This window comes from Solanum pennellii, chromosome 9, assembly GCF_001406875.1.
Source record: "Solanum pennellii chromosome 9, SPENNV200".
In the NCBI taxonomy this organism is placed as follows: domain Eukaryota; kingdom Viridiplantae; phylum Streptophyta; class Magnoliopsida; order Solanales; family Solanaceae; genus Solanum; species Solanum pennellii.
In genome coordinates, this window is record NC_028645.1 from 79680239 (window position 1) to 79697434 (window position 17196).

The following is a 17196-nucleotide window of genomic DNA, read 5'->3' on the forward strand; positions in this document are numbered from 1 at the left end:
TCTTGTCAAGTCTCTTTTGTCTTTCCCTCTCTCTCATTTTATACAAATTCAAATTGCATATAATCGTTCTATACACTTATAATAATACAATTCATTTTATACACTTCGTTTTTATACAGTTCTCTGCCCAAGTGTCTTTCTCTTTCTTATTTTATACACTTCATTTCATACAATTTGCTTCAACTGTATATGTATAGCGAATTATACAGTTTCTATGTTTGCTATGGAGCGCAATTATGCAAACTTTGCTATAGCATATAAATATAATTTTTTTAATTGTTATACGTGATAGGTGCCCTAAAATTAATAACCTACCATAAGAAAACTATCAAATAATTTAGTTTTTGGTTCCTAAAACAACTTTAACAAAGAGGGTGTATTTCTTCTATATTAATACGGTAAATAAAAACAGTATGATTAAAATTAATCTCTTAACAACAAGGAAAATGACAAAGTGTTTGTTGAAAGCAAATTAGCAATGAATAAACTATTGGTGCTTCCTCAAAATAAATTAAAAAATAATTAAACATTTTCCTAATTTCTTACTTTTTAGCCTATTTCGAAAATTCTCACAATATAATTATTAAAATAATTTAATTTAATTTAATTTTTAGTTTTCTTTGGTTGAGAACCGAAGTCGGCGGTCCGAGTAGACGCAACAATTCTCTCAGCACCTTTCTCCTCCGATGATTTCTTCTTCTCAAAATTTCTGAAATATTAAAACTGAAAAATTTCCATTTCTACCAATATTCACAAGAAATAGATTAAGGGATAATTTTTAAAAACTAAAAAAAAAAGAAAAAAAAAAGAAGAAAAAAAATGGCGTCTTTGCTCTTTCGCCGGAGACTATCGCCGGCGAGCATTTCGTATAAGATTCTATTAAATGGTAAATTTTCTATTTTACTTTATACCCTTTTCTTTATATTGTGTAGTTGTCATTGTTTTATCGGAAAATGATATATTGAAGAAAAAAAATGTTTTTTTAAAAAAAGAAGTTCTGTTGAAGTTGTTTTCTTTATTGTATTGAATAGTTGGAATTTTGCTGTTCTTTTTTTGTTTCAGCATTTTAGAGAATGCTAGTATATTGTTTTGGACTTTGATTTTGAATCATATTTGAGTCGTCAAAATAGAAGGAGAAACTGTTAATCTGTAGGCAGATATTTAATGGTTATGTAAGGTTTCAATTGATTGCTAAATGTAGGAGATTTTGGATTGTCAAGTTCATTTACTATTTTGAAGGAATGTTGGATAGAAAGCTGTGGTTTTTGCACCGACTTTCATGTAGTCTAGAAATTTGATGTGTAGATACTTGTAGGATGAGAATTTTGTATACTATGTATTATTGAGATTGAGTTGTTTATATTGTTCACTAGAGAATCAGGCCAAGAGAAAGCATAAAAGATTCATATAGTTGATGGCATTTTCATTGGTAATTAAGCACAGAGATGCTGTCTTTTATATTGTATGAACAAGCGAATCAGGCCAAAATAAAGCCGAAATGATTCACATAGTCTATGCCATTGTCTTTACATTGTACATAAAGCGAATTGGCTAAGCTGTCTAGGAAGAGTTGGTTTCCTTCTGTGCACTGTTATTTATATCATATTTGCACTTTTTGATTCATGAGTTTCTCCATCAAGTCTTCTAAAGAAAAATATAAGAGTTCTTCTCTGGTGATGGTTATACATATTTATCCTTTATAGTTAGATGCACGAGGTGATATTATCTACTGGTAGTCTATTCAGACCTCACTCGTGAATTAACTACGTGCAATGTCGATGTCACATCTCAAGGAATGTAAATTTCACCGTAACATGGTAGGAGCCAGGAGGGGTATTGTCTATTAGACTGTTATCGATGTTGATTGAGACCGCAAGACCTGCTTAGTTCCTAGATCTACTTCTGTCGTTATGTTATTAACATGTTCATGCTGTCTTGTGGAGAACTAGTATGATGATTCTTGCCAAAATTCAACTTTTTTTTTGAGAAAACAGTGAGAATGATTTCTGCTCAGTTTATATGTGCTGTTTCAATAGTTCTTGCTCTTTTTATACAGTAGCTATGTGTGCAGGCGTAGATTGACATAATTCCATGTTTATGTTTCAGTGCTCTACTGATTCTACTTGCGGAGTGTAATATGTACTTTGCTGTTTGGTCAATTCTAATACTATGAAGTTGTAGTTGCAAAAATGTAGCAGGCTTACAGCCAACCGATTATTAACAATTCAAGCACTTTCTTGTTGGACAGGTGGTGGGGAGTTTTATTTGCTCCCAGGGAATATGGCAACAGAAGCTTCTTTTGGTATTTGTAATTGCTTAAGGAAATTCAGCAGTTCTACTGCTGCTAGAAAAGTTGATTTTACAGACCTTACGTAAGAATTGTATCTCGTCTCTTATATACTGCATGAAAGAAGATCATCTACTATTTTTGTTGGTTCCTTGATTTTATGTAGGAACCTACATATTTATATTACCTGATCAAAGAAGAAAAAATGTGCACTATGATTTTTCCATTATAATTTATTTCAAATTTCAGTCGTCCGCATACATGGTATCCACATGCTCGAAAGAAAAGCCGGAATGTTTTTTTACATGTGGGCCCTACAAACAGTGGCAAAACATATTATGCCCTAAAACAGCTCGAGTCAAGTTCTTCTGGTAAACTGTAAATGTCAATACCATAAAATCTTCTGAGTTGACTTCTCTGCTTTCAATTAATGGAATTGCCTTAAGCACATAATTAATCAGATAGTATCTATAATTCAGGTGTTTATTGTGGTCCTCTGAGGCTGTTAGCATGGGAGGTCGCAAAAAGGTTAAACAAGTCAAATGTTCCCTGTGATCTCATTACTGGACAAGAAAGGGAGGAAGTTGAGGGTGCAAGACACAAGTCTATTACAGTAGAGATGGCTGATGTTACATCTGACTACGAATGTGCAATTATTGATGAAATTCAGGTGTGCCTATAACTTATAATATATCATTTTCGTGTTTTTTTTTGTATTTACACACAAAGTATGAGTAAGAGAACCATCTCCCCTATATTTTCATGTCCCAAATCCAAGTCATCTCATAGACTGATAGGTGTCCATTCATTTTGAGAAACAAATCTGCTTTTTTCTAGGAATCTACAGTATTTAATCTAGCTGCTTTGGTCTAGTGGAGCTATTTCCTTGCTGACCTGTATGACCACACTGTAGCTTTTTAGGGATTCACAGTTGCCACTTCCAATTAATCTACACTGACTTAGCACTTCTGGATCTGGTAGACACATAAAGAGTTACTTTATAGAATGTTTCTTGGTAGAGGTTGTACGTTAGAGTTGTTCATTTTCTGAAGGAACTTTCTTTCTAGTAGCACCCCAACTGGGTAACTTTAGGTATCGGTTATCTCTGTATAAATCATTTTGAAGCGAAGCTAATTGACTTTCTTGACTGTTTCAGTTGGACTCCCCTTTTTTGGTAGGTGGGGGGTTCTTTTGGGGTGTTTCTATTTTGGTAAAAGAGATGAACCATTGACAGAAAACCTATGGTCGTCAATTCATCATACGCTTTGATGGGATGTCTTTGGAGATGTCAACCTTTAAACTCCTATTAACTTAAGTTTCTCGGTTAGCCTAAGTAGCTGGTATGTTCTGCTCCAATTACTAAGGAAATAAAATTTCTGTTACCACAGTGGCTAATTGGGCTTTGGAGTCACTACATGAATGCACCTAGAGTGGTTTTCATGAGGCCAGAAATTTCCAAGAAGTAGAGCTTTGTGAAGCAGGCTTACCTCCTAACCCTTTTTGATAACGGTGTCTTCTTGTTACTTCACATATAATGACAAGGTTATATCAATAAACTCTCCCTGTTCACTTTTACTTGTCCGTAATAGACTTTGCTCTCCCTTTAAGAAATAATAAATGAAGTGTATATTTTACCATAATACCTATATATTTATCCCACAGAGTACGTAGCATGCAAATTCAGTATCGTAACGGATGAGGCGAGGGTGGAAGTGAAGATTGTTGTGCAAGTCATGTCCAAGAGAGGAACTTTCAAGTATCTCGGGTCAATAATCCAAAGAGATGGAGAGATTGACGATGATTTCATATATTGTATTGGAGTAGGGTAGATGAAATTGAGGCTTGACTTTGGGTATTGTACGATAAGAATGTGTCACTAAGGTTTCAAGGCAACTTCAACGGACTAGTAGTTGGACTGGCATTATTGTATAGGAAAGAGTGTTGGCCAGTCAAGAAAGCCACATTTAGAAGATGAAGGTAGCGGAGATGAGTATTCTCAGATGGATGTGTATGCATACTAGGAAAGATATGATTAGGAATGAAGTTATACAGGGCAAGATGAGAATAGCCTCCATGGTTTGATAAGCTGAGGAAAGGGCGACTGAGATATTCTGAGCATGTGAAGAAGAGGTGCGTGGATGTGCCATTAAGGAGGTGTGAGAGATTGGTTGTAGTAGGAGTTAGGAGAGGTAGAGGCCGACTGAAAAAGAACTGGGGAGATGATTAGACATGCTATGACACAACAACAACTAACTAAGGACATCGCCCTAGATATGAAGGTTTGGAGATTGCGGATCAGGGTAGAAGGGTTAGAAGATAGCTGAGTGTTGTGGCACTTCTTGTCGGAGAAGTAGGGGGCTAGCCTCCTCCTCTCCTCTTCTCCTTATGAATAGAAACACTTAGTGGTTGCGTAGTCTCTTAATCTTCAATGTGCATTACTATAGGTTGCTTCGTTTGCTTTGTATATTGCTATTTTGTTGTCTTATTTTTCTTGCAATCCTGCTTCAAAAGAATCTCCTTTGAGTTTAGGGTCTATTGGGAATAACCCGTCTACCCCGCAAAGTTGGGTGGGGGTGGGGGGTGGGGGTAAGGGTCTGCGTACAATCTACCTTCCCCATACCCACTTGTGGGATTCCACTAGTTATGCTGTTGTTGTAGTCTTAAGCCTTTAGGAAATGATCCAGGGAATAAGTAATTAATCTCGAAGGGGTAAAACATGAAAAAATATGTCCTTTTCTTGATATGGTAAGGTGGAATTTTTAGTATAGTGGACAAGTAAAAGTGACGGGATATTTTCTCATGTGGGGGGGGGGGGTTCTTGATAGATTTTTCTAATCTGTTGGAGTTATTATGCTGCTGGCTGAGTAAATTTCTTCCTAACGTCGGGCTTTGAAGAGAGCCCAGCTCCAGGCTCTTTGTAGATAGGAACAATGGTACTAAAAGAGGTCTTGAGGGTACATATATTCCACAAATTGATGATGAATATTTATGAGAAGATCATGAAGTGAAATCAGGAAGAGACTCCCCTTTGTTTCTCCTCCTTCCTATATTTCCATCATGCTACGAAGCCTTTCTAGGTTCTTCAGAAAGTTCAAATTTGGCTGCACTGGAAAAGAAAAAATTGATTTTATATTGGTCTTCAGTCTCAAAATTTTAAGAGAGAGAGAGGGATTTTGGTTTCAGACTTTTCTTTAAGCCTCATCACTTATTTTAATCTAAATGTGTTCTTTTTGCTAATGCCTAGTTATCCAGTTTTGCTTGTTACTGTTTCTTGTATCCTAGAATTATTGATTGTGTACGCCATCAACTTTGTTCAGATGATAGGGTGTAGGACAAGGGGTTTTTCATTTACACGTGCGTTATTGGGACTAGCTGCTAATGAGTTGCATCTGTGTGGAGATGCAGCAGCTGTACCTCTTGTTCAGGAAATCCTCAAAGTGACAGGAGACACCATCAAGGTACTGACCTTTTCTTCGCTGGTGTTTAAACAAAAGGTGGTGTGCATTTGAAAACTTTCGAAAACACGAGTTTGCAAACATATTAAGTTCGTTCTGAGTTCTAAACTCGGTTTTTCAAATCTTTCTGTTGTAATGAAGTTATTACAATTGTGAACTCTTGAATGTTGTATTTAGTTTTATGATTTGACATCTCCTTTATTGGCCTGTATTTAGTTGTAAATACATGACCTTCCCTCTAGAAGATTGCTTGCCAAAAGTTAGTACCTCCATAATAGGCGGGCAGAATAATTCCGAAAATTTTACAAACTGCAATCTGACCATTTCAGTATTTTGTCTAGAAATATCTGACATGCTTGTAGCTCTTTTTAGAATTAATTGAAAATACCTTCTTCAAAATCTGTTCAGCGATAAGGAAAGCTGGGGCTATGTTCTTGCATAGTCAATTTCTTGAGTCCTGATACTCGTCTATAGGCCACTAGGGTAAATGAATATCTTGGACAACAGAAGGTATTTTATATCTCCTTGATGCCAGAAATGGAACCAATTACTTCATTAAAAAGGAATTATCTTGACGACATACTTCCCATAAAAAATATCTTTTCAACATAGTCGAAGCTGAAGGAAAATTTCCTCTTTTATTTGACAAGTCTTATATTATACTCATTGAACTTGATGTGTACGTCTAGGGCCTTAAGTTTAATGGGCTTGTTTGCATGAGGCGTAACTTATTTCGGTGCTGAAGAAAAGAAAAAGTTTCATCAGGTCATCCTGCATGTGTGGGATACTTGAAGTTTAGTTGATTTAAAAAGATCAAATCTAACTTGAAGTAGTTGTACAGTAGTTATGCCTAGGATTTATAGATGGCAGATAACCTAGCTTGTACTTTTATCTATGAACGTTCAGAGGTGAGCAAGGAAGGGGGCGAGGGAATTGCTGATTTACTACCTCCTGCTTTTACCTTTTAACATAGCTCCTTACCCTTTCTCTTTTACTTCTGTCTTGTACTTCTTCTGCTTTTTACCCGACCAAACGTAATTGCGAGATGTACTACTTAGGGTAGAGTACAACCAGATTGGATGGGTCAGGGTCTTTTAGTGTGATATGCTGCTAACCTTGCTTCCTTCAGTTGGCTTTAGACAGAAAAAGGTCCTGTAAGTCATGATTTGAATCTTACTGCTGAGACCAAATCCTACTGATAAGAGCTTTTGATTGTTTTGTGACCATTGCCATTTTTATGCAAGAAACAATTTTGGATTATGTTTCTACTGTCACCCTCGTGATTGGAGAGTGCATATCTTCTATTTTTAGGGGATGGATTCTTTTAATATCAGTTTGATACTCCCAGCTAATTTTGCATTGCTTCCTAGTTTATTTGTGCTAGTAACTTTATGTTAATTTTTTTTAATGCCGCTACAAATAATGCGATTTTCCTTGCTTCCCTTTGCTGCCAGGTTCAGTATTATGAGAGGCTCTCACCTCTTGTCCCTTTGAAGGTTCCTTTGGGATCATTCTCCAAAATACGGACTGGTGATTGCGTTGTCACCTTCTCGCGTACGGAAATATACAAGATGAAGGTGAGGAACAACCTTACACATTATGTCATGGCCACCCCTGTCACAGTAGAATAGAAAAGAAGAAAGAGTGTCATACTATAGGAAAAATCCTGTAGGGGGGTAACTTGTTATATAACATGCTTATATGAGTTATACTGATAGAAGTAGCTGTGATCAGGTAAGATATTAAATTAGTAAAGCGATTGATGAGTAATACGCTGATGCTGCTTTATTGTAACTTTTTAGATAGCAGGTTTAAACTGATAGGAGAAGTTAAGAGCAAGTGAAGTTTGATTACTGGAGTAATTGGCTTGGCAAGTCATAATCACAGCACAAACTGGGTAGGGGATGCAGTAAATTGGCATGTAAAATGTGTCCAGATAGCAAATTGAAATCATTTGGTACTCAATTGATGAAGTTTTGATATGAGTTAAATCTAGTTCTGCTTTGCATAATCCCAAGATTTTGTAATAGCTATTGAACTTCTTGTCCTGATATGCTCAAAGGATAAATGAAATTTTAGATTTTAAAGTTCTGCTTATCCTGATTCATACCATTGTTCTTAATATTGACAGAAGCAAATTGAAGCTGGAGGAATGCATCGTTGTTCTGTTGTTTATGGTTCATTGCCGCCAGAGACTCGAACTAGACAGGTTTACTTCTGATCCTTCCTTTTGTCTATCTAGAGTTAAGATTGGCCCTTATCCAGTCACCTGGTGATGCTTCCTGTGTTAGTTTCTTGGTTAGTTGTAATCCATTTTTTTTCAGGTTGAGGATAACTCATTGTATAAGTTTCTTGGTTAGTTGTAACCCATTTTTTTTTCAGGCTGAGGATAACTCATTTTATAAACATTATCGTCCTACTAGTCTCTTTTTAATCATCAACTATTTATGATGGCCATATGGCCTTCCTGTCATCTGCCCTGACTTATTCTTCTTAAATATGAGCTATCATCCTCTTTTTTATGTTTTATTTTTGTCTTTCAGTGTGTTATGATCAGTCCTAGTTTATATTACAGCTTTTATGGCATTCCATGTGATGACTCGCCTAAATTACAATCCACTTTTAATGTCTATTATCATGCTGGCAAATTAGCTAGTAAGTACTTTCTTTAAGATTGCAGGCAACAATGTTCAATGATGCAAGCAGCAACTCTGATGTTCTTGTCGCGAGTGATGCTATTGGGATGGGTCTCAACCTTAACATTTCTAGAATTATATTTTCAACATTACAGAAATTTGATGGTGTTGAAATACGGGACCTAACTGTACCAGAGATAAAGCAGATAGCAGGTATGTTATTTTACTGTGGAGCAACTTGGTAAAGAGGGTCAGATCTGATTGAGTACTTATCTTTTCAGGAATTCACCATCATAGCTTTCCTTTTAATACTGTAGTCTGTAGGTGGTTGAAAATGGTTTAGTAGTATTCAATATGCTCTTTCTTCATAAAAAATGAAAGCAGCAATTCTGTTATACGTGAACTGTGAGAGCTTAATATTTGTGATTAGACGGAATTAACCTCTTTCCTTTAATACTCCCCCTGTCACAGTTTATATGACTTATCTCCTTTTTAGTTAGTCCCAAAAAGAATGAAAAATTTCTATATTAAGTAACAATGTAATTTTAAATTATCCATTTTACCCTTAATGAAATAATTTATAGCCACAAATATCTATCACTTATTTTAGACAACTAGTTTCAAAGGTCTTCATTTTATTCTTAAATTCCGTGCCGAGTCAAACTAACTTATATAAAATGGGACGGAGGGAGTATAAATTATGGGAGATACATTTTTAAATCAACACTTAATGTTGTAATAAGACACATCTTATCCTCCTTCCTTGTAATGTGTACTACAGGAGATACTTTATATGGGTGGCCATTTACTGAATAAAATAAAGAACAATTACATAAATGAAAAACAAAGAGGATGGGTGTCGGATGGGGAGGCTCATTTCCATCTGAAGATTCTGAATCATTTGAATGTAGTAAAATGCTTTATATTGAAGCATGATAGAGACCCCTGGCCCTGGACATTCAGAATTTTATTCATCTGTGTTTCTTTTCCTGTACAGTTATTTTGTTATATGAAGACCTCTTCTTTCTCCTCTTTACTCTCCTCCTTACCTAAGATTATGTATAGGTTTATGACATCTGGTAGGGTGTTCTGTGGATGTCTATTACAAGAACTCCAGAATTGTTTTCATATTCTTTGATCAAAATTACAACATATCCAGTGTAATCCACAAGTGAGGTGTGGGGAGAGTTAGTGAGTACGCATACCTGACTCCTACCTTGGGAGGTAGAGAGGCTGTTTCCGCTATATCCTCGGCCCAAGAGAATTACAGGAGTGAAGAAACCAAGGCAAAATAATAAAATTGGCAAGGACAAAGCATTCTGAAAAAGGAACAGTAACTACTCACTTAAGTATTGAGTAGAAATCTTTCCTCAAAAGCTATTCAGTTGAAAAGCTTAAGAATGAAGAAGGGGAAGAAATACTGAATGAGTGTGAGCTGTGACTGATACCTGAGGCTTCAGAGAAGTATTCTCATGGGATCTGAAGCCATCAGCTACCCTTACTTTCTTGTACTGGGTTAACAATAGCTAACCCCTCCTCTCTTTACACTTCAGTTTTGGAACAGAGCAATATTGTGTCGTGAGAAAAATACCATCCAAATGGAAATTTTCTTAATTTTGTTTTCAGATTCACTCCATTCCGACATCGGATTACTGATGAAATACCTGTTCGGAAAGAGTTCCCAAAAAGTTGTTCCTTGGTTTTTTTGATTCTGAACTTTTTGAGTAGCTGTTTTAGCAGCTTTACTAAATGCCCGTTATCTGAACCCAGTGAGCTTCAAATCTCAATTTGGACACTTTGATGTATTTTCAGGAGCTACGTGAACGTCATCCCAAACTTATGCATAGAAAGTATTTATATTCTGTGAAATGATTATTTTGGCGATTAAACTGTCTTGTAGGACGAGCAGGCAGGTACAAATCCAATTTTCCTGTTGGTGAAGTAACTTGCTTAAATGCAGATGATCTGCCATTACTTCATTCCTCACTGGATCATCCATCTCCTGTACTTGAGGTTATTGACTTACGGCTGAATTAGCGCCATCCTAAATTCTGGAATAACATCGTTGCATTTGTTGTCGTTTTATTGTAGAGGCAGTCTCCCCTACAAGATCAATTCCTTAGAGTGCTTTCAGTTTTAGTGGGATGTTCTAATCAAGAGCAATAAATTTACAATGCAGCGAGCTGGCGTCTTTCCAAACTTTGACCTTTTATACATGTATTCTCGTCTACATCCAAAGCATGGAATACATGAGATACTGGTGAGTTACTGGCTCAGATTCTCAGAGTCTAGTTCTACAATAATCATCTACTTATAACTTGCAAAGGACCTCTATTATGTGTGTTTCTGTCTTCGTTATGTTGTTATTAGAAATTTGGGAAGGAAAAAATAAAATGTTAATAAATGTAATACAATGGATTTTGCCATTGAAACTGTTACACAGTTGTTTTTTCTTCTTTTGCTTTCTGCGTGATTGCACGTAGAGTACTCATAACTTCTCTACATAGTGGATTTTGCCACTGAAACTGTTACACAGTGGTTTGTTCTTCTTTTGCTTTCTGCGAGATTGCACGTAGAGTGCTCATAACTTCTCTACTTTTTTCCTTATAGGAGCATTTTATGGACAATGCCAAGTTATCAGAACATTATTTCATTGCTAATTGTGATGAATTGTTGGTATGATATTCTTGTTCAATTTGTTTTCTTTCGTCCTTGTAGCAAAACTGTTCCATTTTGGATTACTAATCTTTTCCTTTTTATTTGGGTTGATTGTACTGTACCTGCGGGATAGAAAGTTGCTGCTATTATTGATACACTACCCCTCAGTTTGCACGATAAATATCTTTTCTGTATAAGGTAACATCTTTGGCTCTTACAGAGAAGATAAGTGAAACTTGTGACATTTATTGTAGTTTTTTGTTGCTTGGCAATAGCAACAAGGTGTGCAAATCCATAATTTAGGGGGTGGGGGAGGGGCTTCTAGCATTGACTCATTTCTATTTGTCATATGCAGTCCGGTTGAAATGGATGATGACATTTCATCTCAAGGCCTCACTCAAGTAAGATGATTTTTACCTTAAGCATTTCAAGGATGGCTGTTTTGAATGACTACTTTAATGATCACTGATTTGATGCATCAGTTTGCGACAAATTATTCTAACAATGGCCTGGTACGACTGCGAGAAATATTTACTCCTGGGACGCTTAAGGTGCCAACATCTCATACTGCACTTAAGGAGCTTGAATCAATTCACAAGGTTAGCATGTCGTATTTTGCTATATCGCACTTTGTCCACATCCGTTAAGCAGTTCACCAGGGGAAGGTGAAGAACCTATAGTCAAGGGAGCAGTCCTTTTAATAAACTGAATTTGCTTCAAAAGACAAACTGCTTACAACTATTGATGAAATGGGCCTTGATAAAGTCTAATTGATATGGAGGATTCATGTAGCCGATCCTTAGTAGTCTAGGGACTAGGGATTGAGGTTAAATTGATGGATTGACTCATATTTATTGTGCTCAACTGTAGAAGAGTCTCGTTTCGTGCAAGGGTAGAGTCAGAACTCTTGGAACTTCATCTCAGCATCTTCTTCCACTTTATGAAAGTCTTCTAGTTTTTGTGCATAGATATTGTAGGCCATGAATTTTCATGAGCATGAAAGGCCCTCATTCTTAAAATTTAGGGTGGGTGGGGGGATATCCACTCTATGATTATTAATTATTTTCAGAGTATGTAGTTAACTCTATTGGGTATATGTCAAATTTCATTTTCTTCCATACTTCATGTAGACAATCTTCTATATCTTCTGTTGGATGGAATTTGACCAGATTTTTTGTTCATATGTTCCATTTCTTGCTCTTATCTATCCAATGAGTTAAAAAGTCGTAAAAAATGGAAGTTGAAACAGAAGTTGGGAGTATGACAGTCTGCCTGTGAATTTAAAAATCATTGCCTCCTGTTACAGATCTAACATTGGTATTATGTTGGTACAAACTTGTTTTTCCGATGTGTGCATTCAGACTGGTGTAACTAATAATACTTGGTGGCGACAATGCATTTAAGGATGGTTGCTAAATGTATCGCTGATGTTTTCTGTTTGGGTGTTCCCTGGATAACATTTCGAATAGAATATACCATTGGTAGCTGTTTGTTTGTTTTTTTTTTTCAAAATGAAATTCACTGTTTGTCATAATTGGAAGGTTTTGGATCTGTATGTTTGGTTGAGTTATCGCTTGGAAGAGAGCTTTCCAGATCGCGAGCTGGCTTCCTCACAGAAGGCTATTTGCAGCATGTGAGTATAATTAGTAGCCATTTTCTGTTTTAATTGTGTCCTTACTCTGATATCTAATGCTCTTTAATTGTTCATTTTTCAGGTTAATAGAGGAGTTCCTAGAAGGACAAGGATGGCAAAGGCCAAGGACAAAGAGATTAACTCATAAAAGTAGATCGATTTCACTGATCTCCCAAGACACAAGACACAAGTTTTAATTCTTCGGTGTTGCTATTCAAATATGTCTCTGTAACAAGGTGGCTCGAGATGAAAGACATGAAATTAGACAGAAGTTTTAACTCTTCATGTTACTACTCAAATATGTCTGTAACAAGATGGCTCGAGATGGAAGCTTCTGAATCACGAAATACACCCCATGTTCAACACTGGTTCTAGTCAAGAAGTTTGGCTGGTTTCCAGGGAATGCCTTTGTAGTTTTATTTCTTAGGTTGAAGAAACTGAATGTGTTGTTCTCTGTACATTATGCTCAAATATATGTTCTCAACAGATTATACACAGTATACTTTTGTATTTATTTTCCTTTAAATACAATAAGATACCTCTTTCATTTTGTGACAATTCTTTTTGTTCAATCTTCTCAGAACCTTTGAGTTCGAACTTCATTAACATGAACAGAAAAATAAAGAGGACAAAAATCAAGATGTTGTCAACTAAGTCTTGCTGAACTTCACTAAAGCTTCTTGAATGTATCTTATGGGCTTTAAACTATGACTCTGATTAACTAGCTCCATAAATGTCAAGATAAAGAAGTACAACATTTCCCTTACAAACAAGAAAAGATCTACTCTTCAATTTTTATAGGTCTCTCAGATGAAATGTCTGATGCTTGCTGCTTAGCTTGTAACATCAGTTCTTCTACATATTTCTTTTCTTCCTTTAAACCCCTTTTCTCGAGTTCTTTGACGAGATTATCATACATGGTGTCTGTAGGGAGGAACCCTCGTAGCACTGCTAGTTCAAAAACAGCACAAGCACGCTCAGGATTCCTGTTCCTACAAAGACCGCGAACCAGAAGAGCATATGTTCCAAGATCCATGCTCACGTCATTTTTGAACATGTGGTTCAATAAGAAGGATAGAACCTTCAGTCTTCTCATTCTGCAGCACATTTTAAATAATGGCATGTAAGTAGAAATATCAGGCTTACATCGACTCTCCTCCATTTTCTGGAGAAATTTTAAAGCATCCTCTTCTTTAGAGTTGTGTGCAGCAATTGTAATCATTGTGTTATATGTGAACGTATCAGGTGAGACTCCTCGATTTGGCATATCTTCAAATATATCGTAACAATCCTTCAGTCTCCCACTTGTTCCTATTATATGGATCAAGCTGCTATAAAAAGAATTATCAGGAACACAACCATTTTGTTTCATCTTCTCATATACATCCAAGGCTTTGTTCAATTCCTTTGCCTGCCCTAAAGCTTTCATAGTTATAGTATATGTCACCACACTTGGTGAGTGCCCCTTCATTTGCATCTCTTTGAAAATAGCATCAACTTTAGGGAAGTTTTTTTCACGACAATAGGCTTCAATGAAGCAAGTATAAGTACACACATCAGGGCTTAAACCATGTTCTTCCATATCTTTAACTGTTTCATTTGCTTTATCAATTTTTCTAGCTCCTCTGCACCAACCATGCACTAAGATATTATATGTTTGAACTGATGGAACTATATGATTCTTCAAATCAAGGTAGACTTTATGAGCATGCTCGACACTTCCTCCCTTCACCAATGCATCGATTAACAGATTCATCGCACTTGTATCCTTCTGTAAACCGAATTCTTCCATTCTTTCAAATGCCCCTATGGCATCCTCATATTTACCAGACTTGGCAAACCTTCTCATGATTTTACTCATTGTATTCAATGAAACATATCCTTGTAATTGACTCATTTCGTCAAACAATTCCATCATAAGACCAAACTTCTTTGATTTTCCTAAGTTGTCAACCATTAGATTATACAAGTCAGAGGAAAGTGTGACACCCTTTTGCATTTTGGCCCATTTAAAAAACCCGTAAGAAGGTATCCACTCGAAACTGAACCTTTTCAAAATTTGCTCAACCAAACACTCTGAAACAACAAAGCTGCTTTTATTCAATGCATCCACAACAGCATCAGGTGATTTGAAATTAAACCTCAGTACTTTGCTAATCTTATCAACATCGTTTTCCGTCAAATCACTAGCCAAACTTCTCACATCAACTTCTCTTGCACGAAGCTTCTCATTTTTTACCCATTCTGAGAATGAGGGAAGTAAGAAGTCATCATCTTCCAGTTTGACTGCTGCTTCCTCCTGCTTAACTATTCTAACCCAATCTGGAAGTTCTGGTGACTCGGTCACCTTTCGCTGCTGATTAATGTCAATTGTCTCAGTCATAGAACAAAATCTACTGCACAATAAATCATCAGAAACATAGTGAACAGAACTCCTCCAGACATACAGACGCCTTTGAGCTCCCAAACACCAGAAATGCGGTAAACGCTTCAAGCTAGATATCATTTCAACTAACCTGGAATGACAAAGTCAGAAAGAACCAGCACTGAAGCATCTTTAAGATAGACAATGACGAGCTGATCGGTTTCTAGCATAGAAAAGATAACAATGCATAAAACTCTACCTATTTAATACTATGCTTGATATCACCAATATAGCATTTGGTTACCACTTTCGTCCCACATAAACAATACATTGTATAGCTTTAATGAAAATCATCTATTATTTAGGTCATATCGAATATGAAATAACAATACATGAATTAGCAATACCTTTAGAACTCTGAAATGCTAAAAATACCCTTAAACAAAGACATCTTGTCTTTGTTAACAAAAATACAGATTTTAGTATCTTACAACAACCAATAGACCTCAATCCCAAATAAGATGGGGTTACTATATGAGTCCTCATTGAGTGTATTGCTCCATTAAATCTCATCATAGACCATATTATACAAAAAAAACATAATAATACTTAGGTTTTAAAAGTTTTTATATTTCTATTAGCATATAATCTCATATAGGACTAAAGACTCTACAAACATAAGACTTAAAGTAAATGGACTAACACGACTAGAATTTTGTCCCAAGACTCCCAACAACTAATAGGTATCACTTTTATAAATTGTTTTCTTCCACACTCCAATGTGCCCTATTGTAAGTCTTCCAATCCAACTTCTTCTCATGTGATTTTGATTCTACCGCGTCCCCTCTTCTTTTGTGAAATGATAAGTATCAACCTCGTCTCCTTTTAACACTCATTATTGTTCTTTGCCTATATGCTAATGCATCTAGAGTCTATGCAATACATTGCCCAAGCCTTACATTTTCTCATTCTATCCTCATTGTATGTTGCTGTATTCATTTCTAATCTTGTATGACCCTATATCGATCTTATCTTAGCTTAATCACCTAGCAACAACTCATCTTTGTGGATATGTCTGAACTTTCACAGCCCAACACTCAACACTCATTTCCAAGGGCGGCTCAACCCTAAAACCATCAAAATTACAAATCCTCCAAAGAACCCCAAATTCAGTTTGCTCCAATATAAAAACATATATACATATATACGCAGAAAAATCAAATAAATTCGAGTAAGAGGCAAAGATTAAACGAAGAACCATAAGCACTGAACACACAAAAGATGAAGAAGGTACATACCTAAAAAGAGAAGCACCGTATTAACACTTAGAAGAAACAATAAGAAGTATATATTTTAAAAAACCATACTCCAACTCCGTTCTATTTATATGTTGTCCTTGTTATTAATTTTCCTATTTTATTCTTCGAATGTTGTAATTTGACTAATATAATAAAATTAAATAATAATTCATATTCATTTGTCAATTGATTAATCAAAATAAATTAATTTATATTTATTTTTTCAAAATTTGATTCGAAGAAAACATTAAATAAGTCTATAATGATAAATTTACTTAGTTTTTTAAAAAACGTAAATTTAAAATGATGACATATAAATAGAAACAAAGAGTATTAGCTAAAGTTTTCTTTAATGGTTTGTTGGTAATCTCTGCACATTTTTTTGATATTTTATTATTGAGGTAAATGTAATTAGAAATTGTATACAATTAAATACACAATTATTTCTATTTTTTATTTTGTGCAATTCACATCAATTTGAATCAATCATGTTTGAATTCGATTCAATTTTATTCACTCTTAAACAGATGTTAATATAATTGAAATGAAATGTTTCTTGAAAAATTGAAGTTATTTCTATTATACGAATATATACAAATTGAAGTCCAATAAATTATGATTACCAATTTTATTGTATTTTAATCGATAAATTTATTGAAACTGAATTTAAATATACCCTATTAATTAATTTGATAATAAGGATCTATATATTTTCAAATATCAAAATTATACACCAACTAAAATTTTTTAATACTATACCATGTCCATCTCTAAGTAATCACAGTTCCCTTTTTAGTGTAAACAGCCATATTTTGAAATGATTTTAGGTTCTCCCTAAATTTTCGTCTTTTCTCTTTCATCTCC

The 17196-nt window shown here is 35.3% G+C and overlaps 2 protein-coding genes across 2 annotated transcripts; one reads left to right on the forward strand and one right to left on the reverse strand.

The window, feature by feature from the left end:
* Positions 1 to 609: 609 nt before the first annotated feature.
* Positions 610 to 13227, forward strand: LOC107031369 (ATP-dependent RNA helicase SUV3, mitochondrial). Its single transcript, XM_015232703.2, has 16 exons — positions 610 to 886; positions 2249 to 2372; positions 2537 to 2658; positions 2767 to 2957; positions 5605 to 5745; positions 7197 to 7319; positions 7874 to 7951; positions 8423 to 8591; positions 10279 to 10391; positions 10558 to 10638; positions 10989 to 11054; positions 11170 to 11234; positions 11392 to 11437; positions 11519 to 11635; positions 12578 to 12669; positions 12752 to 13227. Exons 1-16 carry the CDS (start codon positions 820 to 822, stop codon positions 12864 to 12866), a joined length of 1710 nt encoding a protein of 569 aa, XP_015088189.1. The 5' UTR covers positions 610 to 819; the 3' UTR covers positions 12867 to 13227.
* An 83-nt stretch (positions 13228 to 13310) lies between these two features.
* LOC107031368 (pentatricopeptide repeat-containing protein At3g22670, mitochondrial) lies at positions 13311 to 16407 on the reverse strand. Its single transcript, XM_015232702.2, has 2 exons — positions 16333 to 16407; positions 13311 to 15185 (listed from the first exon to the last, which is right to left on the reverse strand). Exon 2 carries the CDS (start codon positions 15173 to 15175, stop codon positions 13451 to 13453), a length of 1725 nt encoding a protein of 574 aa, XP_015088188.1. The 5' UTR covers positions 15176 to 15185; positions 16333 to 16407; the 3' UTR covers positions 13311 to 13450.
* Between the last annotated feature and the right edge of the window lie 789 nt (positions 16408 to 17196).